This window comes from Bombina bombina, chromosome 5 (assembly GCF_027579735.1).
Source record: "Bombina bombina isolate aBomBom1 chromosome 5, aBomBom1.pri, whole genome shotgun sequence".
Classification (NCBI taxonomy): Eukaryota; Metazoa; Chordata; class Amphibia; order Anura; family Bombinatoridae; genus Bombina; species Bombina bombina.
The window spans coordinates 485,064,129-485,076,307 of NC_069503.1; the positions used below are offsets into that span (position 1 = coordinate 485,064,129).

General features: G+C 41.8%; 1 protein-coding gene across 1 annotated transcript in view; it reads right to left on the minus strand.

Annotated features, from left to right (window-relative positions):
- ANKS6 (ankyrin repeat and sterile alpha motif domain containing 6) overlaps positions 1–12,179 on the minus strand; it is a 205,582-nt gene that overhangs the window by 90,831 nt on the left and 102,572 nt on the right. The window contains exon 6 of the mRNA XM_053714399.1: positions 1,861–2,009. Coding sequence (XP_053570374.1) covers positions 1,861–2,009 — 149 coding nt within the window. The remainder of the gene's footprint in view (positions 1–1,860; positions 2,010–12,179) is intronic.

Here is a 12,179-nt window from a genome sequence, read left to right on the forward strand (position 1 = left end):
CACACTTGAAAATTTCCATGATTTTCATTTATAAATAATTGGGTTTTTGGATCAGCAATTTCATTTTGATCTATCAAATAACTGGAGGACACAGTAATACTTCAGTATTGAAATGAGGTTTATTGGATTAACAGAAAATGTGCAATATGCATCAAAACGAAATTAGACAGGTGCATAAATTTGGGCACCCCAACAGAAATATTGCATCAATATTTAGTAGAGCCTCCTTTAGCAGAAATAACAGCCTCTAGACGCTTCCTATAGCCTGTAATGAGTGTCTGGATTCTGGATGAAGGTATTTTGGACCATTCCTCTTTGCAAAACATCTCCAGTTCAGTTAGGTTTGATGGTTGCCGAGCATGGACAGCCCGCTTCAAATCACCCCACAGATTTTTCAATGATATTTAGGTCTGGGGACAGGGATGGCCATTCCAGAACATTGTACTTGTTCCTCTGCATAAATGCCAGAGTAGATTTTGAGCAGTCTTTTGGGTCGTTGTCTTGTTGAACTATCCAGCCCCGGCGTAACTTGAACTTTGTGACTGATTCCTCAACATTATTCTCAAGTATCTGCTGATATTGAGTGGAATCCATGCGACCCTCAACTTTAACAAGATTCCCAGTACCGGCACTGGCCACACAGCCCCACAGCATGATGGAACATTAACCAAATTTTACTGTGGGTAGCAAGGGTTTGTCTTGGAACGCTGTGTTCTTTTGCTGGCATGCATAATGCCCCTTGTTATGACCAAATAATGAAATCTTTTTTTCATCAGTACACAGCACCTCCTTCAAAAATAAAGCTGGCTTGTCCAAAAGTGTGTTTGCATACCTCAAGCGACTCTGTTTGTGGTGTGTGTGCAGAAAAGGCTTCTTCCGCATCACTCTCAGCTTCTCCTTGTGCAAAGTGAGCTGAATTGTTGAACGATGCACAGTGACACCATCTGCAGCAAGATGATGTTGGAGGTCTTTGGAGGTGGTCTATGGGCTGTTTTTGACCGTTCTCACCATCCTTTGCCTTTGCCTCTCCAATATTTTACTTTGCCTGCCAGGCTGCCACTTCTGGCCTTAACAAGAACTGTGCCTGTGGTCTTCCATTTCCTCACTATGTTCCTCACAGTGGACACTGACAGCTTAAATCTCTGCGATAGCTTTTTGTAGCCTTCCCCTAAACCATAATGTTGAACAATCTTTGCTTTCAGGTAATTTGAGAGTTGTTTTGAGGCCCCCATGTTGCCACTCTTCAGAGGAGAGTCAAAGAGAACAACAACTTGCAATTGGCCACCTTAAATACCTTTTCCCATGATTGGATGCACCTGTCTATGAAGTTCAAGGCTTAATGGGTTCACTAAACCAATTGTGTGTTCCAATTAATCAGTGTTAGGTAGTTACAGGTATTCAAATCAACAAAATGACAAGGGTGCCCAAATTTATGCACCTGTTTAATTTTGTTTTGATGCATATTGCACACTTTCTGTTAATCCAATAAACCTCATTTCAATACTGAAATATTACTGTGTCCATCAGTTATTTGATAGATCACAATTAAATTGCTGATCCAAACACCCAATTATTTATAAATGAAAATCATGGAAATTGTCAGGGGTGCCTAAACTTTTGCATACGACTGTATATATATATATATATATATATATATATATATATATATAAATAAAAGTGTGTATGGGCACATATTAGTGTTTACATGGCTGTGTGTATCTGATATATAAAATGTAGTCAGTGGAATTAGTTAGTGCTTTACAAATACATGATACGAGTCAAAATAATGCATGATGTTGCTTTTTGGGATTTAGATGTTTAAGGGGGTATCTAATAAGGAGGATTGTATAAAGTCTGTACCTTCAGTCCGGCCTTGTCATCTGGAGGCGGTGGGATGTGAAATGACTGTTTATTCTTGGAGCTGAGCATTGGTGATTTACTCTTCTGCTTTGACTTTTCTTTGTCCATTTGCAGACAGACAGAAGCCAGCAATCTAACAAGCTCGGTGTCTACAAACATGATGAAGAATAGAGAAAAATCACAAGGCATTGTTTTACTTTGGGAAATATTCTTTCCAAAATACAAGGAAAAATGCCTGTTAATAGAATTATTTTCAATCAGTTTGAGACAAAAGGTATATATATATATATAAATATTTATATATAATATTATATATTATGTTGCTTGTTCCACTGTCAATTTTCTATATTTTTTTATTAAAGGGACATAAAACCCAAAATGTTTCTTTCATGATTCAGACAGAGCATGCAATCTTAAACAACTTTCCAATGTTCTTCTATTATCAAATGTGCTTCATTCTCTTCTGTTCCTTCATTGAAGGAGCAGCAATGCATCACTGGTAGCTAGCTGAACATATCAGGTGAGCCAATGACAAGAGGCATATATGCACAGCCACCAATCAGCAGCTAGCTCCCAGGAGTACATTGCTGCTTCTGACCAACCAAGGTTTGCTTTTCAACAAATGATACAAAAAGAACAAAGCAAATTTGGGAATAGAGGTAATTTTGAATGTTGTTTAAAGTGGCATGATCTATATGAATATGTAATGTTTCATTTTGACTTTACTGTCCCTTTTAGAAAAGACAATGCATCAAGGATATGTGAAATAAACAAGCAAATGAAATCAATTCATGCATACATGATATTTAGACATGTGTTGGGACAAAACAATATCTTTGGATAAATCATTCTTCACAAAAAAAAATTTGTTGTTTTTTCTGATTTCTGCACTTGCGGTCATTTGTAATTTGTGAACAAAAATTTGTTCACCTGCTATTTCCTGGACAGCAGTTTAAACAAAAATAAATAAAGATTAAGTAGCATTTTGTGCTACTGTTACCTGCCAGCAGCAGCACAAAAATAAAATGTATGCTTACCTGGTAAATTCATTTATTTCATGGTGGTGAGAGTCCATGAGTCATTACTCCTGGAATTCAACTACTGGCCAGCAGGAGGAGGCAAAAACATCTAACACTTCACAAACTTTTAATCCCTCTCACCTCTCTGATATCCTAGCCTAACCTATAGCTGAGAAAAGGAGAAAATACAGAAGTAGAAAAGGACAAAGAAGGGTAAAGGAGTCGCATACTAAAACTGCCACCCATAGGAAAATTATAAGAGGACGGGTCTCATGGACTGTCACCACTACGAAAGAAATTAATTTATCAGGTAGGCATAAATTTTGTTTTTCTTTCATTAAGTGGTGAGAGTCTACAAGTCATTAGTCATGGGATCTAATATACAAGCTCTGGAGTCCATGAATAATTGGATGGGAAAAAGTTAAGCCAGGCACCTAGTTACCAACCACTAAGAGCCTGATGATCGAAAGCTCTCTGCGCAGGTGAGATGATCTAAAATAATCCTGCAGCACTACAAGATCCATAGTGAAATTCTTAAATGGCAGATTTTGCTATACTTCTTCAAGGGGCATTCCCTGAATTTCTGTAGGTGAAGGAGACAAAATCCCAGTGCAATATAGCACTGCATGACATGAGAGTTCTGCTGCATTTACAAGTTGTGCTTTGTACGCTATATTACTTTACACTTCAGATTCAATTGTATTACATTTAGGGTTAACTTTGCACTTTATATTTTGTATACATCAGTGTATTTAGAATTGTTATTTTACAATTTTCATAGTTTCTCTGTAACTTTAACAAATTAGAGTCATACTTTGTATATTTACATGTGTCTTTTACAAATTACATTGCACTTTGAAGAAACAAGTCCCAAAGCGCCAACCAAAGTGTTAAATAGACCCACTAAATAAATAATTCATAAATAAAATAAACACATCAAATTACAGAGTCAAATAGGTAATGCTCAATCCTAATACAAGGTATAACCTGCAAATATTACACACTGATCCTTATACTATATCAGGTTAATAAAATATTCTCTTACCAAATATGTGTTTAAAAGACAAGATAATAAATAACCGCAGTTCATGCATACATATAAAGTCCACAGTCTTTATCCACACTGTCCTGCTGCTCCTTTAATTCCACTGGTGTAACATCCGTGGATACATAAACTGAAGATAATCCCTGTCGAAAGAAACAAGAAGACAGGAGCGTAACTCTGTGCACCAAACAGTACACGGACAATCTAAGTGTAGATTAAAAGACTTTTTAATGTTTAAAACACATATATAGACATCCAAACAAATTATTCAAAACTCACATTGATACCCTCAAACATATGAGGTATGTAAGCGCATCAAAAACGTAAAAAGAGTACGTCCCACCACCGGTCTCCTTGTTTCCCTCTCCAGAGATATTCGATAGCCAGCGGGTAAGTCCTCTCAAAGGTATCCGGACACTCTTCAAGAAAATGTGCTGGTACACCATGATTGTCCAGGCCGTTGTCTATATTCCTCAGGTGTTTGTTAAATCTCGTCTTCACAGGTCGTTTCGTGCGACCTACGTAGATTTTATCACACAAACATCTTAAGAGATAGACAACATAACATGTTTTACAATTCATTAAGCCTTTGACTCTAAATGTTGTTTCACCTTTTCTCCTTCCAAAGGTACAATTGTTCTTTTCCATATGTGCGCAGCAATTACAATTTTTTCTGCCACACTTGAAAAATCCCTCTGAATTTTTCCTTAACCAATTTGTGGGTTTCTCAGATTTCAACATACTAGGGCTAATTCTGTTTTTGACATTTGAATTCCTCTTAAAAATAACTTGTCCCCTATCATTCAAAATGTCCCTTAAAATCGGATCCTGCATAATAATCTGCCAGTGTTCTTCATGGCTTTTTCAATTTCCCTTGATGCTCGGTTATATTTTGTTACTAGTTGAATCTTCCTTTTACTATTATCACCCTTGTTCTTTTTTCAACGAGTTGATCCCTATCCATATTACCTACAGTTTCCTGGATTCTCAGTAAATCCTTACTTTCATATCCCTTAGCTAGGAAACTGTTTTTGATTACCCCTGCAGCTACTTCATAATCACTGTCTTTATTGCAATTTCGTCTTGCTCTCTGAAATTGGCCTAGGGGGATGTTCTTTATCCATTTATCGTGATGGCCACTACTGGCGTGGGGATACCCATTTGTATCAGTGGGTTTCCTATATAAGTTAGTGTAAACCCTACCATGTTCTTGTATAATTTCAAGATATAGGAAATTCACCCTATCCTTACTCCATTCCATTGTAAATTTCAGATTGAGCAAATTGTTGTTGGTATATTCCACAAAGTTCTTCAGTTCCTCACTGGAACCGTGCCAGATCATAAGCACATCATCTATGTAACGATACCACTGTATTATGTTACACTTAAAAGGGTTATTTGTGCTGAAAACAAATAGATCCTCCCACCACCCCATGTAAAGATTCGCAAAGGTGGGAGCGAATTTCATACCCATTGCGGTACCTCTTATTTGGAGGAAATACTTGTTTTCAAACACAAAATAGTTTTTGGTTAAGATAAACTCCATGGCCCTCTCCAAAAAACTCATTTATGTCTCATTGATGTAACCGCTTTTATTAGCAAAATACTTTACAGCCGCAATTCCCAACAAGTGGGGAATTGAGGTGTACAAGGAGCAAACATCCATTGTGACCCAAATGAAGTCTTGTTGCCATTCTATATCCTTTGTGAGTTCCAAAATGTGTATCGCATCCCTCACATATGACCGCAAACACAGCACCATGGGTTTCAAAATTTGGTCGACATACTCAGATACTTTGGTGGTGAGGCCTCCAATCCCCGAAACTATCTGTCTCCCCGGAGGGTTTATTAAACCCTTATGAATTTTGGGGAGATGGTAGAATATCGGTAGGACTGGATTCCCCCCCACCAAATACTGAAACTCAGCGTTACTTAAAACCAAATTATTTTTCCCAGTTCTAATAAGTTCTTCATATTCAGATAAAAAACTTTTTGTTGGATTTTTTTCCAGAACTTTATAGGTCTCAGAGTCGCCTAATAGGCAATGGGCTTCCTTAATGTAATCCTTTCTTCCCTGAATTACTACCCCCCCCCTGCTCTTGTCGGCACTGTGGACCACTATGTCCATATCCTCACTTAGTTTCTTGAGTGCCTTTTGTACATTTAGGCTTAGGTTGCATATTTTTCTTTTTCTCTTTCTATCTCTTAGGCAGATCTCCTTTAGTTCCTTCTCTAAAAAATTCTCAAAAACTGGGATAAAATTCCCTTTGGAGTGAACAGGGTAAAATGCTGTATTCTTTTTTAGATGACAATGGTTAACTGGTATATTTCTTGCTTCCTCTTCAAGATCATTCAAGATATTTATTAGCCCTATTTCATTATTTTCTGGATTCCATTCAGACACATAGAATTGTTGAGTGACAGACCAAATTATTTGATTCTTGCCTGGGTGACCTGCGGCTTTAGGATAGTGGTAAGTGTGCAAAAGTTTAGTTCGAAGATTCTCAGGAACAAAACACTTACCACTAGGTTTCTCAGGAGGTGCATTGGTTTGTACAGCCAGGATCTCCTCCCCAAAGGGAGAAGTCAAATTAGTACGTATAGTAGCCAAAATATGGTCAGAAGGTATAACTGGAGTAGGTACAGACTCCTTCTTGGACAGAGGCGAAAATTGTCAAGAGAGGGCATCAGTCCTAACATTCTTACTACCAGGCAGGTAGGAGACCACATAATTAAACTGAGACAAAAATAGCGCCCATCTGGCCTGTCGAGGCGACAAACGTTTTGCTTCAGATAGATAAGTTAAATTCTTGTGGTCAGTAAGAATGAGCACTGGTACGCTAGTACCCTCAAGAAGATGCCTCCATTCCTTGAGTGCCAAAATTATGGCCAGTAATTCCCTGTCGCCAATTTCATAATTGCACTCTGCTGGAGACAATTTCTTAGAGAAGAAACCGCACGGATGCAAGAAACCATCAGGTGTAGGACGTTGAGACAAGAGGGCACCTACTCCAGTCTCAGACGCATCGACCTCAAGAACGAAAGGCAGGACAGGGTTAGGATGAGCCAGAACTGCAGCGGCAGCAAAGGCAGTCTTAAGACTATCAAAGGCCTTAATGGCAGTAGGTGACCAATGGAGTGGATCATTCTCTTTACGGGTCATGTCTGTTATAGGCTTGACCAAGGAAGAAAAGTTTTTAATAAACTTTCTATAGTAATTGGCGAACCCCAAAAAACGTTGACTAGACCGAAGACCAACTGGGCGAGGCCACTGCAGAACTGCAGACAACTTGTCAGAATCCATGAGAACCCAGCAACGGAGATAACATAACCTAGGAAGGTTACTTGAGTCTGATGGAACTCACATTTCTCGAGCTTACAAAACAGGCCGTTCTCACGTAGTCTCTGAAGAACCTGTGTAACATCAGAACGATGAGCCTCAAGTGTGGGTGAGAGTATAAGGATGTCGTCTAAATACACCACAACACACTGTTGCAACATATCTTGTAGGACATCATTAATAAATTCCTGGAAAACAGCAGGAGCATTACATAGGCCAAAGGGCATTACAAGATACTCATAATGCCCGCTCCTGGTGTTAAATGCTGTTTTCCATTTGTGGCCCTCCTGGATCCTAACAAGACTGTACGCTCCTCTCAAATAAAGTTTAGTAAAGACCGTAGCTCTCTTGAGGCGGTCAAAGAGTTCTGTAATGAGTGGAACTGCTGGCAGCCATTTTACTCACCTCTCTTGCTGACTCTGGTGCATAGTGTGTGATGCTGCTCATTTCCTGAATGCCCTTTTATGGCCAGACTGGTGTACATCATCCATGTGAGACAGGTTGCAGTCTCAGACTTGTGATGTCATCACTTATTATTTAAAGGGCCTCTGTTCAGTATGCTTTGCCCTTGCATTGTCTCAGACCTGTTTGTGAGAGTTCCAGTTCCTGTGTATTACCTGGCTGTCTGACATCCCTCCTGGTTCCTGATCCCTGGCTACTCGCTTTGGCTCCTGACTCGGCTCGTCTAACTATTCGGTTGGCGCCTGACTCGGCTCGTCTGACTTCCAGCTCTAGTTTTGTCTCCTGGCTTGTTATTTGACTTGTGGACTTTTTATTATTTTTTGCTATTAATAAAGGTGTGATTATTTTTGCACTTCTCGTCTCAGTCTGATTCCTGGCACCCTGACATTACGCAAGGGTCATGAATCCTGATGGTGCTAATAATCCACATTTACCTACCATCATTTCTTGGATGGATGAACAGGATCACCGCTTGGATCAATTTGCACTAGCCCTGCAAATCCTGCTGACTCGCACTGCACATTTGGACTAAAGTGTCCCGCAAGTTATGGCTGCTCCTGTTTCCGCTGCGGCACCTAGTCCTACCAGGAGCATGTCCAGTTCTGCACCTCTACCTCAGCGATATGGAGGTGATCCTATTCAGTGCAGAGGGTTTTTGAACCAGGTGGGCATTTACTTTGAGATGTTACCTCAGGCATTTCCCTCTGACAGAGCTAAGGTGGGATTTCTCATCTCGTTACTTTCTGACACAGCTCTTGCCTGGGCTAATCCCTTGTGGGAGACTAATAAACCTGTGATTTCAAATTACCCTGAATTTGTGGCCTCCTTTTGAAGGATATTTGATGTTCCGGCTCGCTCCTCCTCTGCTGCTAAACGACTCATGTCCATTCAGCAAGGTATGAGATCTATTGCTCAGTATGCCATTGAGTTCCGTACGCTTGCCGCAGAGGTAGGTTGGAACAATGAAGCCCTTGTTGCCGCCTTCTTTCATGGGCTCTCTGATGCGATTAAAGATGAAGTTGCTGCCAGAGATTTACCAGAGGATCTCGAGGCATTGGTGTCTTTTTTTATCCTAATTGACATCAGACTCAGAGAGAGGCTCTCTTTCAAGGAGCGCTTGCGGGAGCCTCCTGTTCCGTTGTCTCCTATGTGTTCGTTCCCACCCATGCCTCCCTCTCCTCCTCTAATGCCTCCTGGTCCTGAGTCACCAGGTACTGCTGAGCTGATGCAGTTGGAATTGATTCACGCGTCTCTCCGTGGAGGAGAGGGCCTTTAGGAGGAGGGAGGAGCTCTGCCTCTATTGTGGGTTACAGGGCCACCTTTTGAAGTCTTGTCCTACACGGCCAGAGAAACGCTCACACCTAAGGTCCTGTTGGGGGCAGACCTTGGGTGGTTTATCCTCGTCCCCGGAACCTCTAAAGGAGAAACCTTTGGTCACGGTTGTCCTTTCCTGGGTGGACTCCTCCTTAGTCACCCAGGCTCTTGTTGACTCCGGTGCTGCGGGCTATTTCATTGACAGTGCTTTTGTATCAAATCACTCCATTCCTGTTTTTCCTCGGTCCGTTCTGCTTGCTATTGAGGCCATTGATGGCAGGCCCCTTCAGCTCGCACTTGCTACTCACGAGACCGCTCCGTTATCCATGGCTGTTGGGGCTCTCCATTTTGAAACCCTCCAGTTCCAGGTGATAAATTCTCCACATTTTCCAGTTGTTCTGGGTTATTCCTAGCTCCAAAAGCACAATCCCAGTCTCGACTGGCGCAGGTCCGAAATTTTGTCGTGGTCTCCGCAATGTATTTCCACTTGTCTTCGGAAACCAGTTAAAGCCTTGTGCACTTTTTCGGTATCTCAATTGCCAGATGAGTACCGACAGTTCCTAGACATTTTTGACAAGGTGCATGCCGGTATGTTGCCTCCTCACTGGTCTTACGATTGTGCCATAGACTTGCAACCCGGAGCCATTCCTCTTTGGGGCCGGGTTTACCTTCTGTCTGTTGCGGAGAATTGTGCTATGGAGGAGTATGTTGCCGATGCTCTCTCACGGGGGATCATCCGCAAATCCTGCTCTCCTGCAGAGGCTGGCTTCTTCTTTGTGAAGAAAAAGGGTGGCGAGTTAAGACCATGCATCAATTATAGGGGTCTTAATCGTCTTACCATTAAGAATGCTTACCCTATTCCACTCATTACAGAACTCTTTGACCGCCTCAAGAGAGCTACGGTCTTTACTAAACTTGATTTGAGAGGAGCGTACAATCTCGTTAGGATCCAGGAGGGCCACAAATGGAAAACAGCATTTAACACCAGGAGCGGGCATTATGAGTATCTTGTAATGCCCTTTGGCCTATGTAATGCTCCTGCTGTTTTCCAGGAATTTATTAATGATGTCCTACAAGATATGTTGCAACAGTGTGTTGTGGTGTATTTAGACGACATCCTTATACACTCATCCACACTTGAGGCTCATCGTTCTGATGTTACACAGGTTCTTCAGAGACTACGTGAGAACGGCCTGTTTTGTAAGCTCGAGAAATGTGAGTTCCATCAGACTCAAGTAACCTTCCTAGGTTATGTTATCTTCGTTGCTGGGTTCTCCATGGATCCTGACAAGTTGTCTGCAGTTCTGCAGTGGCCTCGCCCAGTTGGTCTTCGGTCTATTCTACGTTTTTTGGGGTTCGCCAATTACTATAGAAAGTTTATTAAAAACTTTTCTTCCTTGGTCAAACCTATCACAGACATGACCCGTAAAGAGAATGATCCACTCCATTGGTCACCTACTGCCATTAAGGCCTTTGATAGTCTTAAGACTGCCTTTGCTGCCGCTGCAGTTCTGGCTCATCCTAACCCTGTCCTGCCTTTCGTTCTTGAGGTCGATGCTTCTGAGACTGGAGTAGGTGCCCTCTTGTCTCAACGTCCTACACCTGATGGTTCCTTGCATCCATGCGGTTTCTTCTCTAAGAAATTGTCTCCAGCAGAGTGCAATTATGAAATTGGCGACAGGGAATTACTGGCCATAATTTTGGCACTCAAGGAATGGAGGCATCTTCTTGAGGGTACTAGCGTACCAGTGCTCATTCTTACTGACCACAAGAATTTAACTTATCTATCTGAAGCAAAACGTTTGTCGCCTCGACAGGCCAGATGGGCGCTATTTTTGTCTCAGTTTAATTATGTGGTCTCCTACCTGCCTGGTAGTAAGAATGTTAGGACTGATGCCCTCTCTCGACAATTTTCGCCTCTGTCCAAGAAGGAGTCTGTACCTACTCCAGTTATACCTTCTGACCATATTTTGGCTACTATACGTACTAATTTGACTTCTCCCTTTGGGGAGGAGATCCTGGCTGTACAAACCAATGCACCTCCTGAGAAACCTAGTGGTAAGTGTTTTGTTCCTGAGAATCTTCGAACTAAACTTTTGCACACTTACCACTATCCTAAAGCCGCAGGTCACCCAGGCAAGAATCAAATAATTTGGTCTGTCACTCAACAATTCTGGTGGCCAGGTCTTCGTTCTGATGTTGCTGCGTATGTTGCCTCCTGCTCAGTTTGTGCACAGAATAAGACTCCTCGATTCCTTCCTGTGGGTCTTCTTCAACCTATAGCTAATGGTGAGTGTCCTTGGACACATCTTTCTATGGACTTCATTGTCCAATGGCAATACTGTTATCCTTATTGTGGTTGACCGTTTTTCTAAAATGTCACATTGCATTCCCTTGAAGAAGCTGCCTACCGCTCAGGAGCTTGCTTCAATTTTTGCCCGGGAGGTCTTCCGTTTACATGGGTTACCCAAGGAGATAGTGTTGGACCAGGGTAGCCAGTTTGTCTCCAGATTTTGGCGTTCCTTTTGTGCTCAAATGGGTATTAAGCTTTCCTTCTCCCTGGCATATCACCCTCAATCCAATGGGGCTGTGGAACGGTCTAATCAAGCTCTGGAACAGTTCCTTAATTGCTATGTTTCAGTTAACCACATTAATTGCTCTGAACTGTTACCTTGGGCAGAGTTTGCTCCTAATAGTGCTATTAATGCTTCCTCCAAGTTATCTCGTTCATGGCGAATTATGGGTTTCAACCATCCTTGTTGCCCGATTCATTAATGTCTCAGAGTATTCCGGCTTTGGAGGAGCATCTCTGGCAACTCCGTTGGGTGCAGATTCAGGATTGCCTTCATCGTTCTATGCAGCGCCAAAAGTTCCAGGCTGATCGTAGGCGTCTGCCCGCGCCTTCCTACCAGGTTGGTGACAGGGTTTGGCTGTCTTCCCGCAACTTAAACTTTCATGTGCCTTCCAATAAACTGGCTCCTCCTTATGTTGGTCCTTTTCGAATACTCCGACTTGTCAATCCTGTGGCCTACGCTCTTGACCTTCCTCCTGCAATGTGCATCTCCAATGTTTTTCATGTCTCCCTCTTGAAACCATTGGTTTGTAATCGGTTTAACACTGTGTTGCCTCGTCCCCGTCC